At 40.3% G+C, this 24780-nt stretch overlaps 1 protein-coding gene across 1 annotated transcript in view; it reads right to left on the reverse strand.

The window, feature by feature from the left end:
* Positions 1 to 24780, reverse strand: part of PPP1R1C (protein phosphatase 1 regulatory inhibitor subunit 1C) — a 47794-nt gene that overhangs the window by 13067 nt on the left and 9947 nt on the right. Inside the window, exons 3-4 of the mRNA XM_021398645.1 lie at positions 10407 to 10444; positions 8497 to 8557 (exon numbers count right to left, since the gene is read on the reverse strand). Of these exons, the coding sequence (XP_021254320.1) occupies positions 8497 to 8557; positions 10407 to 10444 (99 nt within the window). The remainder of the gene's footprint in view (positions 1 to 8496; positions 8558 to 10406; positions 10445 to 24780) is intronic.

A 24780-nucleotide genomic window follows, 5' to 3' on the forward strand; every position in this document is an offset into this window, starting at 1 on the left:
CAGGCTGCGCACGGCTGCACCATCTGCAGGGCTTGCCAGACATGTTCACACAGATTTCTTGCTGTGTGCACAACACATAAAATTGGATGTACCCTGGACTGCGAATGTCATAGCAAACTTCTTCGGACTTTTTTTTTCCTCTCTCTTCTGAGTGGTCATTAAATCCCACAAGTCTTCTTAAAGTTATCCTTGAAAATAATTACTCTGCAGATTGCTCAGATTCTGATGACAATCTCCTCCAGGTATAAAAATGCGTGGAATAACATTGGTTCACAGGTTGGGTGAGAGCTGAAAAAACTGAAAAATCTTGTTTCAGGAAAAATTTCCAGCCAAAACCAATGAGAGCTACTAAAACCACTTCCTTTTGGCCCATGTAGCTCACGGGAAAATGAATCTCTTTTTGGATCCATATGTTTGCTGCAGTATTTCCTGTGTTTTTCTGGTCATATTCACACACATAATTCATTTGAGTTTTCAGTTCTAGCCATGGGGTGAAAAGGATGTGGTTGAAATCTTCAGGCTGCTCATGTTCTTGTCTCCATGCCAAAGCTCTGGTGGAGGGTTTTGGGAACTCTCTGTTCCTGCCAAACCAGGCAATGTTGCATCCCAAGGGGTGAGGAAAGGGAGAAATTATGGAGGGGAGGAGAACCACATGGCCATCTTTAAAGATTTTTTCACTTTTCATTAAATTCAGACTACTAGGCATCCACTCCAAAAAGAAAAAAAATCAAGTCATAAAAATCAGACAACATCCCCATCACAAGCAACCCAACACAGATGGCTATCAAGAAAAGAAACAAGTCTTCTCAGGCTTATCTTGGTGTAACCACAGAATTAAGGACCATGTTGTTCAGAGACAGAGATACCACAAAGCTAGCGTAGTGCTTGGACTTCTGCTCAGGTCAGAGTGAAACCTGGTGGTAGAATGTAAAAGAACAAAGGCTAAGCTACTGTCCTGGAAGAGCTTATTTCAAGGCTCGCAGGAGACATTAAGAGACATCAAGGAACTATCAAGATAAGAAATTAGGGGAAAATGCAGGGGAGGATTTCTGTTTAAGAGTAAATTAGGCAAGAGGTGAGCCTGCATCCCATGGAGGCTCTTTGCAAAAGCCCTCCTTAGGGAGGTGTCTCTATTAGTTCTGTGCCCCCTGGTCGAGCTGTTCCTACCTTTGCCCCTGCAGCCCCCACGCAGCACATCAGCCAGCTCCCCTAGAAGGAGAGACCTGCTCTGCCCAGCAGGCTGGCTCACAGCACAGGGCTGGGGACAGCGAGTATCTGACAAATCCATCCAGCCTGTACACACAGTCCTGCAGCTCCTGTCCAGGGGCCAAGGAAGGGTCAACCAGCACGGGAGCCCTACTGGTTCACTTGGTCTGCTTGTTTGGGATCAAACTCAGAGCTTTCAGTGCCTGAGAAGAACAAAGGGGCAATTATTTATTACAATAGGGCTCACTGGAGTCAGTGTCTGCCTTGGGGCTCGGCTGTTAACCTCCAACCCAGAACATATGGCTACAGCCAGGAAAGAAAATTTAATACTCTGCCAGATGACTGGCTTCACAGGAACCTAACATCTTCTCATATAGAAATATTATCTTTTCTTCAAAAGCTGTTTCAGTTCAGAGCACATCACTGCCAAAATCTTTGGAATTTAACTACAAATATGACTTACGATATAAAGTAACCAGAACAACACATTGCTCTTCCTGGGCTTTCTACTTTATATTTAAAAATAAGTGCTAAGTCTTCCACGTTTTCTTTGTGTAATATTTTATGTTCTTATCTCTTTAAAGATTGACTTTTTAATGCCTTCTGTTGTTGCTGTATTGATACTATTGATATTATGTTTAATGTCTTCTGTTACTGCAATTGATACTATGATGTTTACACTGCTCTCTATTTGGTATGACTATACTCAATAATACTGTTTCCAAGCCAGAAATGCTGTTTCACCGACACTGGTAAGCTTATCCTTTTATCATGAAAACAAGTCCTTTTCTCTTTTATAGAAGGGTCTGCCCTTAGAAAGAGGCCAGTTTAACATTCATTTCATGAAGGTTAGAATGAACCGTCAGATACAGGAACTTCAAGTTGAACTGAATATAGTCAGTGGAAATATTCCCCCAGGCTTTGGTCAGCATTGGATCAGGCCTTAAACCACACATGGTGATCTGGAGGCTGATATTAGTGCTCAGTGCAACCTTTTCTTTTTCACATGCCAGGTACCAAGGGCAGATGACAAGCTGTAGCACAAATGCCCTGTTTTCTTGTACAGCAGATGTCAAGCTTAATCTCCACCGAACACCTCAGTCTCAATAAAGGTAATGTGGTATTTATTGCAGCCAGGGACACAGCCATTTTGAATTAGAAGCTGCCAGCTGTGTGAAATGAAACGTATTCAGTGCTGCCAGCAGTAAGGAATTAAACACAGACTACAGCAGAGTCTGCCAACTTTTGGTGGCAGTTAGTTGAACTTGAGGTGGCAGCAATCTAATGCATCCCATTCACCAAGTCAGAGATTCACTAATTAGCTCATATTTTAAAAAACTGTATCTACTATTATCATATTACCGTACAAGGCTGAGAAAGGTGAGAGGCACAGAGAGAGTGAGGAAAAGAGACCAAGGACTGGAAGGCAGCATCCTGAGGAAGAACTGCAAAGACGCATATCCCAGCTCTTTCTTACAGCCGGATATATATGGGAATTTCAAAAATACCACCTCTGTAACAAGGTCTGATACATAAGATGAAATGAAACCAGGAAGTTTGCCCAAGGCCATGCTATATTAAGTGATGTGGTTGCATCAAGCTACTTTTGTGACTAAGATATGGATAAGAATGGTTAAAAAAAAAAAAAAGAACAATTTTGAAACCAAAGTTCCACTTCTCTTTTGTGATCTGGCTATGCAAAAGGAAAAAAAATGTAATTGTACAAGATTGCAGAGTGAATTTTCTTTACCCAGTGCTTCAGGAAGCCCTGGCAGTTGTGGGGCTTCCACTCCTGAAACAAAACACACTGATGGTCCTATGTCACATCACAACACATTGACAAACAGGAGCAACACACACATAATGAAGCTCACCTTTGCCTTCTTCTATTACCCAAGAAATAATTAGTGAGATAGCTCTTCTACCTAAAAAGAAAGGATTGAAGAATGGGCACCAGAATACCGCAGCTGTGCTAAGGGATCTGAGAAGGACTTGGCCCCATCCTTGGTGATCACTTCAGGTTCAGGCCTGTACCTTCGTTGTAGACCAGTCCCAGCCATCTGCCCAAAATTTATCTCAGCCTCTTAGCTCAGTGGAAAAGCAAAGAAGTCTGGAATATGCATTCAGGACTGAGAGAATAGTGGAAAACCAAATCCTTCTTTTTTTTTTTTTTTTTTAATCTCGTGGCTCATGTGTAGCACAATCACATTAAAAAAGTAATGGGTACTTGTGGGAAAACAAAGACTAATCCCCCACTTTGCCTAACAAAAGACATCGGGACATGTGACAACCCAGGGGTTGTTATGTGGGTATAAAAAGTTGTAAGCATGTAAAATAAAGGGTCTTCCTTCTGCACTAGCAACAGAGTCCGTGCCTCAATTGCCACAGGTACTTTGTCATCATTGTAGAAATTGGGAAGATGTAATACCCTGAGCCAAAGTAACTTACCCATATAAGAAAAGCATATGAACATCACCAGCTTATTCTGCGAATTTTGACAAACCTACCTTGATGTTCAGAAAATGGTACAAGACATGAAAAAGATTGTGGCTAACATTAATTTTCTAAAAATTAAATTCAAGACAGTTTATGAAGCACAAATCACACAAAGACATAGTAGTCTTTTTAGCGTAATGTTTTTGTTTTTACCCTGATGTATTTAGTTAATGACAGAAGCTAGTCAGAGTTTGCCACATAAGAAGGCAGGCCATAGGACAATACAGTTTCCTGTAGTGACTGCTTAAGACTCACAAACTTCACTCCTCTGCCGCATGAAATAAATGTAGCCTCAGATTTTTGCTCTGTGATGATTCTCGTGAGCTTTGAACTCAGTGCCTACCACAGTAACAACAGTCCTTTATGTCTCCAGACTCTATCTGTGTTCCTTGTTAACCTTCAGTCACACAGTAATGAGATGCATCAGACATCATCAAGCTGGCCTAAGGGGTTACAAATTTGGATGAGGGCCACATACTGTACTAATTGCTTCTAATAAATTACATATTTCAGGAGGGACATCATGATTTTAATAATTTATTCTACATTTTGTTTCCTTTGGAGAAGAGAACAAGCATGTAATAAACAAGCCCAGCATCTGAAATTCATGACAGAAACTAGAAAGAGCTCATTTAATATCAGCCATCATTGTAAATACTGGAATTATGCATGTATCAAATCCCTGGGTCTGAACACTCTGAGAACAGCCACTGAGTCCTGGTTGTTTTAATGAATCAAACCAAAAAGATGTATTTAAATGTTCCTTAGGATTATAACAACTCACACTTCATCCCATTTGAAATGTTGTAGCCAGGACCTAGCTGAAGAAAAAATCTTGGCTTCTATGCAAAGAAAAAACATTAAGAGGGAAATTTAAAGGATGCATTCTCCCAGAGGGTAGAGGGAAAACAGAGTAAAAGATAGATTTCACTTCTGCAGGGAAAGACTTTAACTATGATCTGATGGCAGCTAATTGCAAAGGTGGTCCAGTGAACACAGAAAGCAGCAAGAGCTTTCTTTAAAGCTCACTGGGATTAATAGGATCTTGATGCTGGTCCCAACAGCCTCCTGCAGGGTGAACTCAGATGAGGGAAGGTTTCCTATTTCCCTGACCTCTAGCACACCCACACCAGTGGGATCACTACTAATGAAGTCTTCAAACCACTCAGGAATGAGCACTTCCTTCTCAAGGGAAGACCTTGATGGTATTTAAATAGCTGCTAGTATTAATAGCAGAGGGGCTGGTAGATAATGTGGAGACTTGGGAGCTCTGGGGAGCAATGCAGATTTGGGAACAGCTCAGACTGTCTTCTGTTTGCCTTTGTAAACCTTGTTTCCTGTCACTCCAGTCTGTTTCCTTTCAAGAATGAGCTGAAACAAAATGTGATATCTAGGTAAAAGGAAAACTGCCTTGGTACAAAGTATGCCTTGAGACTGAAAGCTGCCATTGTAGCTCTGAGTCTCAAATGTCCTCTTTTAGTTTTCAGGTGGTGATGAGGTGCCAAGGAAGTACCTTTACAAAGGATAAGCACTGTAAGCCACACCTCTCTGCCTGGGAGGTTTATTCCATTTCAGACTTCTCTGGAGAGCATGAGGGAAAAAGGGTGAGAATCCAGCACAGCTATTAAGGGCTTCTCTAACTCTCCAACCAGAATAATGGAGATATCTTCAAGTATGCCATTTGTGGATGAATGGACATTTTTACTAAAATAGCTGGGCATCTGCTTTGATACAGAGGAAAAGGACCAAAGGATACTTCTTGATTTTGTACGAAAGAACAATAAGCAGATCAGTACTAGGAGAAACCAACCTCAAGCAATGAGAATTGACTGAAAAAGATTTGCTCTGGATAGAACTGGTAACTCTTCAAATTGACGTATTTTCCGTGGTTGTTTTTATGGTGCTCTTCATCGGGAGATACAAGTCAGCTTCTGCACGTGAAGAAGGGGAGTTTAAAATTGAAGGAGAAAGTGATAGGGATTCAAGCTTAACACATTAGCACGCTGAAAGTTAGGGAAGGAAGAGAGAATTTGAAGTTCCCATATAAAAACCCAAGTGAAAGAGAAGAAAGGAGGGATGCAAACAGGCAAAACAGAGGTGATGAACTCAGAGAACAGTAGAAAAATTACTGGATTCTTAAGCACATGGGATAAACCTATCACTGATCTGGGTTGGTATAAGCTTAGTAGAGTCAAGAGTTTAGTCTCATTAGAGCTGACCTGAAACACAGAAAGAAGTTTCAGCCTTCATTATGTCCAGTCCTTCAGTCCCTTATTACTATCCTCAGGTAAGAAGTACTGACAAGGTACATGATGAGGTAAACCATAATACACTGAAAATATTATGAATTTGATTCAATCTTCACATTCTGACTTTTTCCAACTTTGCATACTGTGTGAAACTGTGGAACTAACAAAAGCTAGTGTAGCAGCCTTAGCAAATAAAATATTTTTGAAAGCAGAATAAGAAAACCTCTTTGCCATCCATCAGACATGGTAATATAACACTAGAAAGAACTCTGCACTGAGCTGTTATCTGGTTTGCTGTCTGATCTGCTTTCCAGATTACCATCTAAATCGATAGCTCTCACATTGATTTTTCCAGTGCACTATTCCAGTAAAAAGAACAATGCTGTGAGATGAGTCAGCTATTTGCTATTTCTGCAGAGACGCTGCTGCGTTTTCATTTAGGAAAATAAAAGCAGGAACCAAAGTACACACACACATATATAGGAACAAGAACCTACCTGTTGCACTCTAACCAGACATTGGCTCTGCATACACATGGCTTTGCTACAGCAACTGCAAACCCACCTCGAGACAGAGCAAGCCATTTTAAGGATGGAACCAAAGCATTTGGGAGCAATGTTAGACAAGTAATAGCATTGTCTTTCAGTTTAGATTGTTACTATGGCAGAGTGGGAAAGTATGCCTGCATTTAGCTAAGAAGCTGCTCTCCATCTATGTACTATGACATGTACAACATCAGCAGTGGTGCATTTTCATTTATTTATTTCATTTCAAACATTTTCACATATTTTCATATTTAATGTAACAAGAACTATCATCCTGATACTGTACTGAAAAATATTCATCACCCAGAATCTCAGGCTTTACTATAGATTGACGTGTACACTAAGTACAGAGGGAGAAACAGCCTGCAGGGAAAACACACACAAAACTGAGGGAATAGTGAGAAATCAGGAAGCCTGCAATTCTGAAAATATTGGGGAAAAAAAAAACAAATAACCCATAAAAATAGAATTATTTAAATAGTTACAGAACTTCTACAAAATTATCTATTTCTCAGTAATGCTTTTCATAGCATTGTGTATTTTGGTTTGCTACATTTGCCTCCTAATTTCAGTCTAAACAAAATAACATTAATGTTTTCATAGCAACGAAGAGGAAGGAATAATGAATTTTCTACTCCAGGATATTTTTTTAATAAAAAGGTTTGTATTTATGACATTTACAGTATGTTAAATTAGGAGCAATCCAGCCTGTTTACAATGCAGTTATCAACTTCCAGCTGCCTGCCTGTGCCTCTGGGAATATCATGCTGGTTAGGGAGTTGAGGTGTATAGGAGAGGCATTTTGCATTCTTCTGTTTACAAGCTATTTCTGATCATCTGTGAGCTGTCTTTCCTGCTAGAAATTCTCTTCCTTGAGAATCAAGTTGACGTAGGAGCAAACTATGCCAGGAACTTCCCCAGACCTCAGCAGGGGTAACGCTGAGTAGGATGTAGTCTTAGAGAGGACTATGAGGACCTGTTTCACAGAGCTCTTCATTTACACAGTGTTTAATTTAGACTTTTGCAGAGGAATAATGCAGCGCTGAGATCAGTAAGAGCAATTGCTACCCATGCAGAACTTTCTTTCATAAATTATTAAAACTGACTATAAGAAGATTATTTCTAATATCCAGTAAACAAACTTCAGCCTGTTTTGGCAGATAGCAGCATCTAGGGGATGTGTTCAGTGTTGCTAAGTGCTGGAGAACTGAAGCTACTGAATGAGATATTAGATATTAGTGGAGCTGGCTGCTATGGTAAACTACCTAGTGATAGCGGTTGTGATCCACTCTACGAATATTCCACTTCCTATATGTTGCCAGGTAACAAATCGTGCTGAGCAGAAGGAATGGAAATTGAAGATATTCTTAATCTACCAGGAGACACTTGGCTTTGTCCTGTACTGACAAGCGCTGTTTTGAAGAGCTGGTGAGTCCCCATAGATCTCACCTACTGGGAAGCATGAGCAAGTCACTGGAGAAACAAGGCCTAAGTGTAGCAGGACTGATGGCAGCTAACAATCCAGTTCTCTTATCTTCATTCCTGAAAAGCCTGTAAGCCCTCTAAAGGTTCACTGAGACTTCTCAGAACAAGAGAGGCTTCACATTTGCTGTGTTCAGATGCTCAGCCCACACCACCACTAAAACACAGTATGTGGGGAATTCTCTTCAGACTTTGGGGTGGAACTACTTGCTATCTCAAGCTAATAAAAGCAGTAAGGATTTATGAAAAAAAAAAGAAATTTTTTTGAAAATAGATTTCCCTCCGTTATTATATTGCCATGAGGGCCAATAGCAGCCCAGTATCAGGAAGACAACTACTGCCAGGCAGTGACTTCCATGTGTGAGACCAGAGAGATACGCTCCAACTTCTTGCAGTCCCTGCGCTCTGCTCGTGGGCACACTGAGCTACAGCTTGTGCCAGGTGTCCCCTGTGCACAGGGGGACAGAGCTGCCATGGACCAGGGTGCTCCCAAGGCAGGGACAGTACCTGGACAGTACCTTTGAGGGCAGGTGGGGTGTACACGCTCTGCTTCCGCTGCTTTGGTGATGAGCTCTGGGACTGAGGATTGAAAAGAGAGAGAGAGAGAGACGGTAAGACACAGGCAGAGAGCTTTCTGTGCTTGGCAGCCCACGGTCCTGCTTGCCCCACGCAAATACTTGTTTTATACTCAGAATTACCTTGGGTGCTTTTCAGAGTAAGTGGTACTTCCTTATGGCCTCAGCAGGGCTGGGCTGAAAGCCCTGCATACTGGCAGCAATGATAGGCAGGTTTGGGATATACTGCAGTGCTTTGCATTGCTCCCAGTTCAGGAACAATGAGAAGCATCTGTGGAAATGATATCATGTGAATCTGATGCCAGCTCCTGGGCTTTCACGAACACAGGGAAAATTTAAATAGACAAAATATGCTTAATGGACAGCTTTTATACCTCCCAGGCAAAACAGACCCAATACCACTGAAAATTGCCCTTAACCATAAAAGCATAAAGTTAAGGCAGCCTGTGTTTTTAACAGTCTATGTAACTGACTCTCAGAAGGCAAATAAATACTTACATATATTAAAATAATGCAAGATTTGCTTTAATGAATATTCCAACTAACCACAGTATAAAGAAAGACTCCATATGTAAGGTAATAATGAAATTATTAATACATATATTTTAACAGAAACAGATAGAAAATCCCTCCCCCTGCAATTTTTGATGTATTATGATAATAATACAATTATTATAAGAATCATTATATTAAAATTATTTATTATAATAATAAAACAATTCCATCAACCACTCAGCCTTCAGCTAGGCCTGTTTTAAGGGATATCTTCAGAGACAGTATAACTTTGTGACTCCAAAATCACATCTATGCACAAAAGATGAATTACTCCAAAATGACAGCAGTAAAATTACATACAGCAGAAGTAATTACATTAATGTATACCTAACAAGACCTAACTGAAACTTATTCCAGTGTTAAGGCAGTGCAATTTCTGCAAAAGTTCAATTGGGATATGTACCAACATGCAATATCTCCATATACAAAGATACATATACATATACAAACATATACAAAGTAAAACCACATAATATCTCACACATCGCTAGGTTTTGAAGACATGCCACAATCCCCAGAAAAATATAAAAAAGCTGTGCCTGAGCAAGCTTTATTTTCTCTCATCAATTTTAGTTTTATTTGTTCATAATGATGCTGCCTTCTACTTTTCCTCTGGTGCATCACCACTGAATTTTAATCTTTTCAAAGAGCATTGGAGACAGCTCCTAAGAAAAACACTGGCACACGAATGCTGCCAATCCTATTACCTTATCACAATGGATGGATTGATAACATTTATAAATAAAAGATTGTCTTCTTTTGAAAGAGAAATCTATTTATAATCACTGTGGGATAGGTTGTTGATCCTCACCCCAGTGAATCACTGTAAGTCTGTGTTTGAATCCAAATCTGAAAAAATCAATACCTCCTGCTGCTATTTTAGAGCTTTGCCGACTTCTCTGGGCAATCAGTGGTGGAGGAGAAAGTGGTTGGGAACTGCAGGAGCTGTGCAAGGGAAGATGAGAGTGGAGGAGCCAGTTCTCAGCTCTTCTGTGGGCAGCATTAGTCCTGTGCCTACTGCAGGCTCGGCAAAGGACAGCAAGAGGGGAGGTTGCTTTGGCTTTGCAGCCCTGCAGCTGCCTGCAGGGGCTCCTGCTCGAGGCAGGAGGGCGAGGGGGCAGAGATGGGGGATGCCGCAGCCTGCGCAGTGCTGGGTTTTGGGTTGGCTGGGCTGCTGGAGGTATGCAAGCATGTACGTGTAGGCAACTGCTGGGATAGACCAGGATGTTTTAGAGGGATTTTAACAGTAGTTCTATTCTAACAGTGAATACATTTTAAGAAAAAAATATTTCACTTACTTCTGCCTGTGAGATGTTTGTTCTCTTCTCATCTTTTTCTAGAGGAGGAAAAGATACAAAAAGAGAAAATTTAGTACAAAAGTGTTTCTCGGTGCAAAGTTTGCAGCTCTGCCCTGCACCCTAGAACATCCCTGTAAATAAGAAACTACTCTGCTGATCTGCATCTTCTTCTTTGTGTCCCTCAGAAAACCTGAGGCCCCACAGTATTTAGCATTGTGTCTGGAGCCCTTCACTCCCATTTTTTGTCTGGCTGGGCTGGCAGCAGGGCTCTGAGCCCAAGCAACTTATGGTGCCCAAACACTGTGCTATGGCTGCAGATCAGCATGCAGCAGGCTCAGCCAGGGCTCTGCTGGGCTCCAGTAAGCACCAACAAGACCTTCGCCTCCATTCAGCTGTTAATACTAGAGAATCATAGAATGGCTTGGGTTGGAAGGGACCTCAAGGATCATCAAGCTGTAGTATAAGATGTGGAGGCTGCCAACCTCCACATCTAATACTAGACCAGGCTGCCTAGGGCCCTATCCAACCTGGCCTTGAACACCTCCAGAGTCAGGGCATCCACAACCTCTCTGGAGAGCCTGTTCCAGCACCTCACCACTCTCTTGGTAAGGAACTTTCCCCTGATATCCAACCTAAATCTTCCCTCCAACTTAAAACCATTTGCCCTTGTCCTGCCATTACCTACCCTTGTAAAGAGTTGACTCCCCTCCTGTTTGTAGGCTCCTTTTAGGTAAGTTATTACACTGACTAGGTCACTGACTTAGGTCATTACTCTAGTAATGACTCTCAAGAGCAACTAACAGTAACATGCAAAATCGGCAAACCAAAGTGCAATCAAGTCTGATCTTTCATCTTAAAAGTTTAAGGACATCACTACTTTAGTCTTAGAAAAGACTGTGAAATATTTCCTGGTACTGCTTACTTTTTTGCCTTTGTTTTGGGGTATAGGCACGGCAGAAATGGTCAATAATAGAGGTCTCTAATGAAAATAAGATTTCTGGAAACCCATCTGAACAATTAAGTCAAATAACATGAAGCAGAGGAGCTGTAAATCTTCCTAACCATTGCTCTAAATCAATTTGTGCAGGAGACAAAATTTTTTTTCTAGTGTTGTCTTGCCGTGGCTAATGGTCAGAAAGTGTCTCTTCTGATGAAAACTTTCCAAACATTTGAAAAGGCCATTCAGGATCCTTGAGGCACTGTAGTTACAAGCTTTAAAATAGAGTGCCATTAAAAACAGAGGCAACAATCTCTAACTGTGCGACTACTTGCAGATATAATTGTGCAATTTCTACTGATGTATGTCAGATCTGGAGGACAAATTAGGTCTATGTAACTTTAACACCCTTCGTATCTAGGTATCAGCTGCCTGTGATGTGTTGTGTGTCAGGGGAGGAACCAGTAAAGGCAGACTAACTGGATTTCCTGTTGTGTTCCTTACCCTCAAGCCCATATATCTTGCAAATACTAATTGACTTACTGGGCTTTCTCGGAGTATGGATTTTACATTGACTTTATACCTTCATCATCATATACCATCATATGACCTTCATATGATTTATACTCAAGGTTGAAAAATGTGGTTCAAAACAGCGCTGATTACTTCAGTGGTCCCACAGCTACGGAACTAGACAAGGCAAGCAGGAGGCCAGTTCCTGCCATTGACATTTGCATGACCTTGAAGCCGACTAATCTATTCCTTGAATTGCCTACCTGTAAATAAGTATAGCAGAACCTAGTAGTCTTTTAAAGCACTTTGGATCATGAAAATATGCTGGCTAAATGGGTGATTATTTAAGACCTTGTAATATTTCTTATTAGTAGTATGAGAGATAGACATAGACTTCAAACACTCAACAGTGGATTTTTTACCTCAAGTTTCCGGATTTAGTTTGGAGGCTGAAAATTGAATGAATTGAGAACTTTCAGCAGAGAACAATAAAAAGCAAACTATGTCCCATTCCTTCTTGAAACACTAGGCTTGTCCAGATTCAAAGTATTTTTGGAAAATCCAGCTTGATACTTGCATAAGGAATGAAAGCTGCAGTCAGCAGCTTTGTTGGGTTTCAGATCTTCTTCCCAAGGACTTGCATTTCTTTGAGCTTGCTCTTTAAGTGTTCCTCTTAGTGGGGCAACACTAAGCCTATGAGAATCAGAAAGTTTCCAGACTTTCCAGCAGCCCTTAAATAAGGTTAACCTTGTGGACAAAACCAGTCCTGTCGAGTTAGAGAAATCTTTTATATCCGCAGGGAAAAGAGCAGCAAGAAATAGCAATAAACAATGCAGAAATTCAAGAATTACTTACAAAAAATACATCAACATTTTTTCAAATCCAGAAAAAAAGCCTGAACGACCAAAGGAAGCAAACCTGAAACAGGTTTGAGGTGTTTTGTATGTATTGTGAGATCAAAGGAAAGGCAGAGATGGCTGGAGATATCTTTTGGTCAACAGTACATTTTGGTATGAGTTTATTTTGAGGACAGAAAGAACACTGCATGTTTATTTTTGAAAGGCATTTTGATAGAATAGATTCAACAGAGTATATAGATATTCAAAGTAAGGTGATAAGAAACAGGGACAAGGGAAGCTGCTTGCCGTAGACCAAGGCAGGGAGAAGAAAATATACAAGAAGTCTCTCTGCAGAGGAAAGTGAAAAGATGAAAAGCAAGGGAGAGAGAAAAAAAGAGAAAGTAGTGCTGCTTTTTTGTGTAGCGGAGGTAATGAAGAGAGACATAAGTAGCGGGCTGTAAAAGGAGTTAGAGGAGTTATTTATAGAAGACAGAGAGCAGAGCAAGAGTGTAGCGTGCACTGGCACTTGATTAAAAACTCTCTGCCCAAGGAAGTACCTTGAGCCATACTAACCTAACTGGAGAACTGCATTTATATTTGAATGATTAGTCTTGGATATAAATAGCATTTTCCCATTGTAACCCTTTTTACTTTGAAAGCAGTTCAAATAATGTGGTGAAAGTGTGTTCTTAATACGAGAGTGCCCATAAGAGAGTCATCTCAGGTCCAAATTGGTGTTCTTATTACAAAAGGTAAGTTCTGGCATGAGGAGATATCTCTGAGACAAAAAAATCTATGATGGGAATGGATGATACAAGGTAAGAAAGAACATGATCAGCAACATGGATATGTTGCTGCTGCAACATATCCATCTAACTGAAATCAAACAAGACAGATAATTCCCACCTTTAAACCCCTGTCAAATCCATTGACAATTAGAAAAACTGAGTTTCTTATCTAAACTTTTGAACATAAATTTCCCTTGAGAGGTGAGGAAATGATCTGAAACAAACTTGATTCACAAAGGATAATGGTATCCCTGGTTTCTCACTTTCCTTCAGTTCTCAGTGACTATTCTGTGGTCAGGATTCTACTCATAAAATACTCCTATTTATAAAGAATGAAAAATTTTCTTGTCATGTTTATAAACAGGCAATTACAGAGAATATCAGCTCAACTGATCAGGTATTTCTGTTCTGACATTAAACAAAACCCCAGCTCTCCGTAGATAACTTCTCCCTCCAACTTCTCTTTTTTTGGGGCCAGAGAGGGAAGAAGACTGTTTAATGCTGCTCCATTTTCTTCTCACAGGTCATAACATTGCTTACAGCTCACAGTACTGCTCTATTATACTACAAATCTGAACACATGGCATTTTTCCAGTTTGACTCTTGAACTAATTAGCTAACAGGAATCTAATACTCAAGTCATTTCTTGACGTTTTTTATGTTTTTGTTATTCAAATGGTATTTTAAATCCTATGAGAAGAGCTGAGAACACACTTGTACACCAAATTGCTGCAAAGTGAGGATTTGTCTCCCACACACTCGTGTTAGCTTAGCTCATTTTAACATTAATTAGCACAGTCACCCAACCAAGCTGAAAGAATAAGCTGAACTACTCCAAGGGTATCCTTACACAAAGTCAGAAATAAGGTGCTATTCTCTGAGGTCAGACAGGATTTGAGCCGATGAAAGCTGGCTATGTGCAGAATGATGCCCACCAGAAGTGGCTCATCACTTTTCCTCAGATCTCCATTATGATGTAAATGGCAAGGTCATGCTGGGGAAAACCTGATGGTCGTTTTCAAGATCAAAATTCATTTGCCTCTTGTCTCCCACTGGACAATGTTAATGCACTTGCAGCAGCTATGCAGGGCAAGAGGTGGCGTATTTTGAAAGACTTCGCCTCTGACATCACCCATGGAATCTGCAGTGGAGTCAACCAGCAAAAGCTCATCTCATCCAGCTAAGTACCCAGCTCTCCTTCCCACTGGCAAGAGCAAATAAAAGCCTCTTCTGTAGGATTTCAGTCAGGCTCCAGAGGAAAAGAGCAGGTCAGAAGCTGGCTTTTACACAAGAGAAGCTCAGTAATAGTATAATTGTTGGAGAAAGCTTCATGTAGAGAGTTTGGAATTTTCCTTAGGAAAGCAAAGCTGAGGAGCTTCAGATAAAAATCACAGCTTGTATTTGCCACTGGTATTTGTAAAACAAGCTCATTGAAATCTGACTTAGAAACCGTTTGTCACAATGTTATTTTGTGGTCTTTTTTTCTGCTATCAAAACTACTTTTCCTTTCCTACAGAAGACAAAATAAAATAAAAAAAATATTTCATTCTCTGCTTCTGGCAGAACACTAACCACACATTGCTAGATTAGCTAGAACTTCATAGCTTTTTAACCACTGAGGTAGGAGATAGAAAAAAGTCCAGTAAGGCAATACAAAAATGCTCATGTAGTTAATTGTTTGACTTTTACTTGTTGGTTTCTATTTGTCTGTATCTATCAATGAAAAATTGACTATGAGTATGAACATAATTACATTTAATTACAAAAAAATATCCTGGTAAGCCCTCCTGGCATGAGTATGCGTTTCTGAAAATCTTCTCATTGCAAAAGCATCTCATTAAACTCCAGTATTGCAGCTACAGCAATAAACATAGCTAGAGGGTCTTCTCCCTCCTCAGTCAAGTGCTGACAGGAGAGTATGTTCGTAACAGTTCTGCTGCATTTCACACAGTAATCAGCATCTAAATTATTGCCTGTTCCTTTAGGGAACGCAAATTGAGAGATTTGTAGAGGAAATATTAATAAAAACAGGAGAGAGAGGAGTTCGCTGCAAACAAAAACTTTTGCAGAGTTGTTCTTTAAGGTGCCTGCAGCACAGGCACACATCCTGTGGAAGATCCTGTTCTACCGCAGCAGAACCAAGGGGCACTGCCACCCTGGCTCAGAGACCACTGTGGTGGATGGCTTCCACATGCCAAGTACTGGCACAATGTAGAAATGTTGTCCTGGGTGAGGGGACAGAGGACAATTGAACTGATGGAACTAGAGGGGACAAGCTGGACAGCAATATGCATGTGCAGTAGAGTGAGAACGCAGCTGTAGTTCATTTTGAGCTCATGGGAAGCCCTTGCGGGAGTTTATTACTCAGTTAGCTATTTCAGCCCAAATGTATTTGATCACACAGACTCCTACACTAAGCTGGCTCAGCATTGCCCAAGTTTATCTAGAGCCCCTGACTGTAACCAGACTTCCAGAGTTCACTGAAATACCATGGGCCAGACAAATCAGCTGTTTCAACACACTATATTTTCTTTCCAGGTAAATTAGTATAATCAATGTTCAAATAACTTGTACTTCCCACCGTCAAAAGTCAAGCTGACATTGCTAGTACTGCATATGCACAGAAATTTCCTTAGTCCAAATGCTTCTTAATGTTGCTTGAAGTCAACTTCTAAACAAAGAGAATGATCATATTTCTACAATACAACCGCACCTGGTTCAAACAGTGTCTGCATCACTGGCCACCACACAGAGAGCATCCAATGACTTACCTACAACTGCACAGACATAAGAACATGAAATAAAACTCTTTCATAAATTACACAGATCAAAATTTCTTTAAAATGTACATTCTGATACTGTAATCCAATTTGGAAGTAAATGGAGACATTACAAACCTCAAATGTAAAACTAAATGTATTTGTTCACATCACATGGACCTCAGAAGTGCCTGCTTACCATCTTGTTGTTCCAGTTTCATGCCAGACTCGTGGAAATCAGTCTAGTTTCACTGGCATTAAACTAGAATATAACAGTGATGAATCAGTTCTGCAGACTTACAGAGAGCTGTTTTGAATTGCTAATGACAAGGCAAAAAATCATTCCTCTTAAGCATTATGCTTTCAACCTTCTGTTTTCTCCTCGCTGTGATAGTCCAAACCTCTTAAATATAAATTCCAATAATATGTATAAACATTGGAAAATAATATAAATTTCATTCTTTGCCTTCTCCTTTATAATTAATAATAATGAATAGTAATGAATAAAGATCAACTAAATTGGTCTTTCTGCCTTCTTGGATACTCTGATCATACATTAAGCGAAGCACAGCCAGATTCCTTGTGCCTTGCACCTTGTAATATCTGAGTAGGTTTTGCTGTTGGTGTTTTTGTTTTATACTTTTTTTTTTTATTATTTTACTAACTAGGCCTGTTGTGATTTTGCTAGAATACAAAGCAGGCTTTGTGGAAAAAATTGGCATGAGAAAGCCTCTCCATGCAGAAGTTCCTCATAGCACAAGTCTTGTGTTCCTGTGCCTGTGAGGCCTCTTCTGCAGCCCCACTCTGTGAGGATCCCAGTGAGCAAGGAGTGCTGGAGGAGAGCGTCCTGTCCAGAAGCTCCTCAGCAGTCACATGGGGACACTTCCAGACTTGGCAGTTCTTTCCAGAGAAAGAGATTCTCTTTGAATAACTGATGACTGATGGAATAACTGACGCGGCTTTCCACTAGTGCTAGGCTTGGAGCTACTTTCTTGGAGTTGCTTTCTAAGCACCACAGACTTCTCTTGGGTGAAGTTAGTTGAGAGGGCTCTCAAAGAACAACTGGATAAACAAAAGGAATTAAAAGGAGGAAAGTCAAAGACTTTTTTTTCCTTTTGGTCTCTTAGATAATACACTTTCTGGCCCTAATACAAATATCTCATTGGTTTTTGGGAATTTCACTGATATTAATTTTCCGTATAGTTTGTAGCTGACCAGTGTGGACTCTGCGGCATTAAGGCCAGGAGACCTCTCCAGCAGAACCATGAGGTATCACTGTGTCCAGAAGAACCAGGTCAGGGGCAGCCCACACCTGGCTTCAGAGCTCCAGAAAATTAATTCCTTCTGAAATAACATCATCTAGTTAAGTAAAAAGTAATCTTTCCCATTTCTAGCAAAACAGAGTTAAGTTTAATCCCAAATCTCTGCTATTTGTCATCTGTGTCATCTGTCACCTACCTATTACACACTGGCTCTTTTGAAAAAGGAGGGTACTTCAGTGCCTGCTTTAACTTGGCATGATGGGAAGCAAGCGGTGCTCCAGATATAATGAGTTCAGCTCTGAAGTTCAAAACATGTTGAGAGCTGCTCTGTGTAGATACTATGTCTGCATCAGCAAAACAAAAGAGGCAAAAGAGAATTTATGAGATGTGAAAGACAAAAAATTACTTTACTGCTAACTTCAGCAGGTCATAAGCAACAGGAAGCTTTACCATTGACTTCAAAGTCAAGATTTTATCCAAGATTTATAGCATGAGTTTGGTAAAAAAACAAACAAACAAAAAACCAAACTAGTCTGTAATTTCATTAACTATTTCCAAGTTACTGCAACTTGGAAAGAACTTCAGCCACGTCAATTGGCTTCCTACTCTGAACTGTTATTCGTTACCTAAACTAAATAATGACAGTCAAATTGATAGTCACAGCATCTTTGAAGACCCATGTTAATTCATTTAACTAAATAAAAATAAGAGAGTCAAACTGAAGCAAACTGCTGTGCTTGGTGATGCAGAATTTAAAATACTGGGCCTATGGGCCTGGAGGTTGGTTGTAAACTCATCTCAAATGTGTGTAAAGTGATACTAAAAAGACAAATGATGACCTACACACACCTCTCTTTTATGGACATTCATTTAGGATGACTTAACTCTCTTATAGACTGAAACATAGATAAGAAAAACTCCTTTCTTTGTGGAGCAAATGTATGCAAATCAGGATGACGCTGATTTTCTGGCATGAGCTCTGGTAGCTCCCGGGAAGAACGTCATTGCAATGTGAGGAGAACCTGATAGCCATCATTTCTGGCTGCTGGGAGATGCTGGAGGGTCAAAGTGAAGTACAAGATGACCCTGGAAAAACTGCCACAGAGATATGGAACAAGGCAAGGGACAAGGACTGGAAAATTGACATTATCTCAGAATTTGTCTGAATGAGTAGGAGAATTTACCTAATGATAATGTTACATTGACACCAGGTGTATTCTGACACAGCAGATGTTAACAAAGATTACATCTTTTATGTACAGGTTAAGGGCAGTTGCCAAATTCAAAGAATAACCATACCTAGCCTGAAGCATAGCAGTGAAAGGAAAGGTTTGCATGAAGGCACTAAGGGGGAAGTGAAGATGAAGACTGCTTCTGAGAGGCTTGAGGAAGGCCAGAGCTGTTCAGTGACTGCCAGCAAATACTCAGAGAAATGGGATCAAAGAACAGAAACTTCCCTCTGAAATTACTGTGTCCAAGCATAACATACCGTCAAACTGTTAAATATTTGCAAATAGTGGCTAATGTTTTACCAACTGTTGCCAAAGCACATTCACAAAAACTTCCCAAATAGTTTGCCCATTGTTTCAAACACTCAAGCACTCAAACCAGCCTGTCAGTCTGTGAAATGGTTTAGCCTGATCATTATTTTCAAATACAAATGGTTAAGTACCTCGAGACAATGAATTATGAATTCACTAGCAAAACTGCATAGTATCAATAACATGTGACTTCCTGGCTGCTTGCTTGCTTAATGTTCAGTCCATGTTCAAATGAGACAGTGAAGAGGGTGAAGATCTAAATGCAACTGAGGCAAAGCTCATAAAGAAAAATCCATGATTAACAGAAATACAATAATAGTGGATCCCCTGGTATGCATTTAAACTATTTCCTAAATAGCTTCATATGGAGGAATCAATTGCAAAGGAAAATAGCTCAGAACTGATCCACTGATGGCAATCTTTGTGTAGGAGTGACAGCTGCTGTAGCTACCTCTGTGAGCAGTTGCCCAAGTTCTCTGCTGTGAGCTGTAAGAGTATTCTAAGCTCTAAGATAAAAGCCATCACCAACAGAAAAAACTAAAAAAGTCAAACATTTCTTTGCTGTGATAGCTCATAAAACTATAAAAGAAAAAAAATCCTAGCTGAACAGTTGTGTACTATACATTCTGGAAAGTGACATTTGTCAGGGGAGAAGAAAACAAATACAAAATAAAACTCTTCCTTTGCCACTGATTATTGCTGCTGCTTTTGCAGTTTCCTTCCTTTTTGGAATAACATCTCAAGGATTTCAATAAAATGTGTTTTAAAGCTAGTCCTTGCCAAGTGCTCTGCTTTCCTATGATGAGATTGCACATGCATAAAACTCCTCACATACATGTGACAGTTTATGTTCAAACCAAGTGAACTACTATTAATAGTGCTGCTTGGGGTTTATCACTGTTTTACAAGAAGAATATGCAAATGTCAGTTTTGTAGATTCATTTTTTGTTTTTCTATCTGGAAGTTTTCAAAGAGTCAACAAAATGAGGTTCCATAATCTCATTCTCACCATGAACATGGCTAGACAGGATGGAAATGACAGGGTGATTATTTGTTAACTCGGAATAAGTTAGCCTGTAATTTTCAAAGACATTTAGCAGAATTTCTCCTAACCTCGCTAAATACCAGAGTAAGAGGGGATCCTGTGCCTTGTGTTACACATCTTCATCTGAACTGTCACAACGAGCAGCACATCACTGTGATTCATGTGGAACGAATTGTTCCACACCCTCCTACAGGATATGCTATACACATTAAGGCCCAAGTCATCCACCAGCATCAGCATTTTGGGAAGCCTGAAAGCACATTTCTGAACAATTACAGCTCTGCTGTCTACTTACCTTATTTCAAAAATAGAAAGTAAAAACTAAGGTTGATCTGGACCAAAACATCTGGATCGCAATTCTTTAAAAAAGAAAAATCTTGCCTTTTCTCTCCACCCTCCTCCACTCTGTCACTTTTTAGTTCTTCAGTATAACTCCACTTTGAAAAGGCTGTAAAACAGCACTGAAGAGTACGAGTTCAGCTGGTCTTGCAGGCTGAACTGCTCTCCTATTCTGTGCCTGTCTCAGCCAGCTCCTGCGGATCCCAGTATGACAGGGAGAAGGCAGAGCACGCGCTGCAGGTGTGTGGTGGCTGGTACTAGAGGTTACTGCTTGGCAGTGGTCACAGAAAGAGCAGGAAAACATTCATTTACATCTTTGCTTTTTCCACTGCCAGAGAACCGCTAAGGCAGAGGGCTTCAAAAAGACTTGAAGAGAACACTACCACGACAAGCTTTTCTTTTCTGAGTGATGGAGACCCTGCTAAAATGTTTAGGCTGTTGGACATCTATGTATGTGGATAAACAGTACTGGAGGTTGCACTAGAGCTTACTGCTTTACTGAACTTTCCATCTGGCCCAGCCAAGCTCTTGCACTGTTCTGTGTGATTCCTCTGTTATGTTGTCAGAATGAAGGATAAGGAAATGTGAAAAACACTGCCTTTAAAATGCATACTTGTGCACTCAGCACTGCTAATGGACTTCTGTAAGTGTGGTTTGACCTTCAAGATTAAAAAAATACCTAGACACTCACTGACATTCACTCTTTGCAGTACACGCGTGTCCCAGGTATCCCAGGGAAAAGAAAGTCAGCATGTGACTGCACTTCACTCTGCTGCTATCATATTCTCCTGATCCTCCAGTAAAGCTATTTAAGAAAAATATTAGAAGTGGGGATTTTAAATACAAACATATGATTAGGGTTTTGAGGAGGAGAAGAGGAAAACAGAGCTCCTTCCAGTAAACATACAGTATAATTCTACCCTACAGCCGCTTTGATGGCTGTAAAAGGAGATTAGGCTGTTCCTAATCGCTGGTGACACAGCCAGCTCCAGTCCAAGGAAAGGGAAGCCAAGCTCTGCACTTCCCATACGCTCTCTAATTTTCAGCAGTCCAGCCTTGTGCAGTTGGTGACAAGTTCCCTGACTGACAGCAGCTGTTTGCTTACACTCCTTGCAAGCTTTCAGTCCAGATTCATTGAACTCCTACTTACGGTGGATTTTGAAGTGAGCCTTTAACTTCAGTTACTTCACATAAGTAGTTAATTGTCTTTTTTCCCTTCTGGAAGCTCAATAAATGAGGCGATTGATGCTTTAAGTGCAACTCCTCCCCAATATTCTGAACATAATGAGGTTAGTGCTAAAAGCTGGATTCTCTCTCATCTGTCTGCATTATCTATTTATTCTGCATACGTCACCATGGTAAATGAATGCTGCATTAAGTACTAAATAGTAGAGCTCAGACAAACCGTGTGGTGCTTTATCTCCTCAGCAGGGATGAAATATATATTAATGGATTTTAGTTTCTACCCTATGTTTAAAGAGAAAGTATTAGTATTATCAGATGACTGAATTATAATTTAGACAAATCAAAAAATTTTACATTCACATACAAGTCGTTTTGCCTTATTTTGTTTAAACAGACTTCATTTCAAATTATAACTAATTTGTTTTTGCTATTAAAAAAAGCACCCTCAAAATACAAACAGAAATTTTGCAACAGGCTAAACTGAATCCATTTTGTTTTAAAAAAAAAAAGTTAACTAAATGTCACCATTATTAATTGTTGTAGTCACGCAGCGGTACAAAAGATAGCTTAAACACTTTCACTATAAGAAGTCTTTAAATACACTTAGATATTTCATTTTGTAAATAGGCAACTCAGCATCTATTGTCATTTCTCACCAAAAAATGCTGAATAAAGTATAAAATTATTTGGTACAGAGCAAGTCTGTTAGAGTTCCTCTAGTGATGTACTAAGCATTATGAATATTAGAAAGCTGGAAGCTCCCAAACTGACTTTCTCACAACACTGTCATTCTCCACACTGCTATTCTCTACCCATGGCACACCTTGTTGTCACATCAAAACACAATGCAGATAAAAACAGAGGCAAACTGTCAAAAAGCTTATCAGTAATGACACTGAATAATCAGGGAGCTGGCAATCTGTAACATGAAACCATATATGTTAAAAATGATTTGCAAATAATCTCCTGGAATGGAAGAAGGCTGTTTCTATGGTGCTTTTGTATAAGGAACAAGGAAAACAGGTGAATAATACAAGGTTCAGGTCTAAAAATACCTCCTTCTCTTTCAGATAGCTCCATGGACGTTGACCCCTCAAATGCAAAACCAGCAGAAGGTGGGGAGCAGGAACAACAAGCAGCATCATAGTACACATTAGCAGCACAGCTGCACAGGTAAATAACAAAGAAAGTAAATTCAACCTGCTGGGTATTCGAGGATGGAACAAGAGAAATGGATTAATGGAATTCGGTCCAAACTAAGAATGAGCTTCCTGTCCCCTCAGCTGTCCCTGTCCTCCCATTTAGGTCTGAAATCTAGATTCTGGCTGTAAAGGTCCAACCTTAATCACCCGTCTGCAGTCAGGCCTGATTTTTTCCATGACCCAGAGCTTTCTCAGACCTTCCTTGCATCCTATGCTTCTCGTTTTTGGAGAGGGAAGGCAGGAACTTGTCTTGGTTTGACTGTAAACTTCCTCACTTCAGCCCAGCAGACTGCAGGCAGCACTGTGGGCCAGGGGTTAGACTGCTGGCTGCAAATGGCAGAGGCTCATCCTGAGCTACAGGTGAGGATCACATGGTACATCCAAAGAGGAAGCATGGTAACACTTTATAGTCATTGTACATCTCTACCATAGCAGTTCCTCCACACAAATTAAAGCAATCCGAATGCTGCTTTACTTACCATAACCCTTACAGGCGCAATATATTATTACTAGGAGGAATGACTCCAAGAGCCAAAGGAAGAGTGAAGACATGACACTGACCAGAGATCTTCACAGGGTCAGCTAAGTTGGCCTGGTGGTCACCTGAACTCAGCCAGTTTAGAATGACAGAAGACCTGAACCTATGAGCTCTTGTCCATCTTCAAAACCTGTACCTTACTTGGGCATTGTTTAGAACAGCACTGATTCCACTTTGTTCCTGACTATATGTTTTACACAATGAGTAAATTGTTCCCCAGAAATGTTTATACTTGTGAACCAATATGGTCATGACCTCAAAACAAACCAGAAAAAATGCATCTGTGTGCCTCTATGATTGCCTCCAGTTCATGCAGAGCAGCTCACAGTTCCTCCTAGCCAAATCAAAATCTGCTCCTCAGGACGCAGTCTGTATCATACTGCATGCAGCACAACAGCTCCTTTGGCTGACATAAAATCCTCACCGTCTCATGGAAGCAGAGCATGCCTCCTGCCCATACCAGTGTGGGAATCTCTGCCTTTGAAAGATGCTAAGAAAAACTTCTTTTTTTCCATAAAATAAAAAAAAAAGAATTTTCATTGCTTCTGTTTGGAACCCATGAGCTGTTTCTTCTGGGCTGCATTAAAAACAACTCAAGCACAGTTTCCTGTCCTTATTTATGTATTTACATATTTTAAGTCCGTGAACTTTTATTTTCTTGGGTCATATCACAGACTCCTTACTCATGCAGCCTATGTGTGAGGAACTGATGCCGTGACTTGTCCCTGGGACAGTGTGATCCTGAACTGCAGAGTAAATTCAAACCAACCCAAACAAAGGAGCATCCAGGTACAGGGTAAGTGGGCAAGAAAAAGGCATGCAGTTTGCCACTGAACACCTACAGTCTCACATCAGGCTTTTTCAAGCATTGACATTTTCTTTTCAGCTCAGGAATCTCTCTGTCACCTACAAGTTCTTACGCAGTGTTTGCTCTCTGTATTTCATTGTCTCACTGCGTCAGCTGGCTCTTCACAGTGCAGGCCTGAAGAACACAAAGGTGTGCATGGCCCTGACCAGCAGAGCCTGATCTCTGAGCATCTCTGTGCCAGTGGTAATGTGCATAGAGCTGTACCAGTCCTGTGGTCATTGCTTATTGCCATACCTTCATGAAGTCCTAGACTACAATAAAAACAGTATGCATAAATAGTATTCAAATTTAGCATATAGAAAGGCCAAGTAGTTAGACCAAAAAAAGTTAATGACAGTTTTTTTTTATTACCACATTTGAAGCCTAAATTTGCAATTGAAAACAGCTGCTCTTTGGCTTCCTCACTTTCTATTTCCTGAACCAAAGTAAGCAGTGTGTCCTACCAGGATCTCATGCTTTTGAAAAACATATCAATTTTCATGAACTGTGAGACCAAGAATTCTCTGCAGACTCAAGTTTCAGTGAGACTTTTGCCTGAGAAAGGACTGCAGGGCTGGT

This window comes from Numida meleagris, chromosome 5 (assembly GCF_002078875.1).
Source record: "Numida meleagris isolate 19003 breed g44 Domestic line chromosome 5, NumMel1.0, whole genome shotgun sequence".
Lineage (NCBI taxonomy): Eukaryota > Metazoa > Chordata > Aves > Galliformes > Numididae > Numida > Numida meleagris.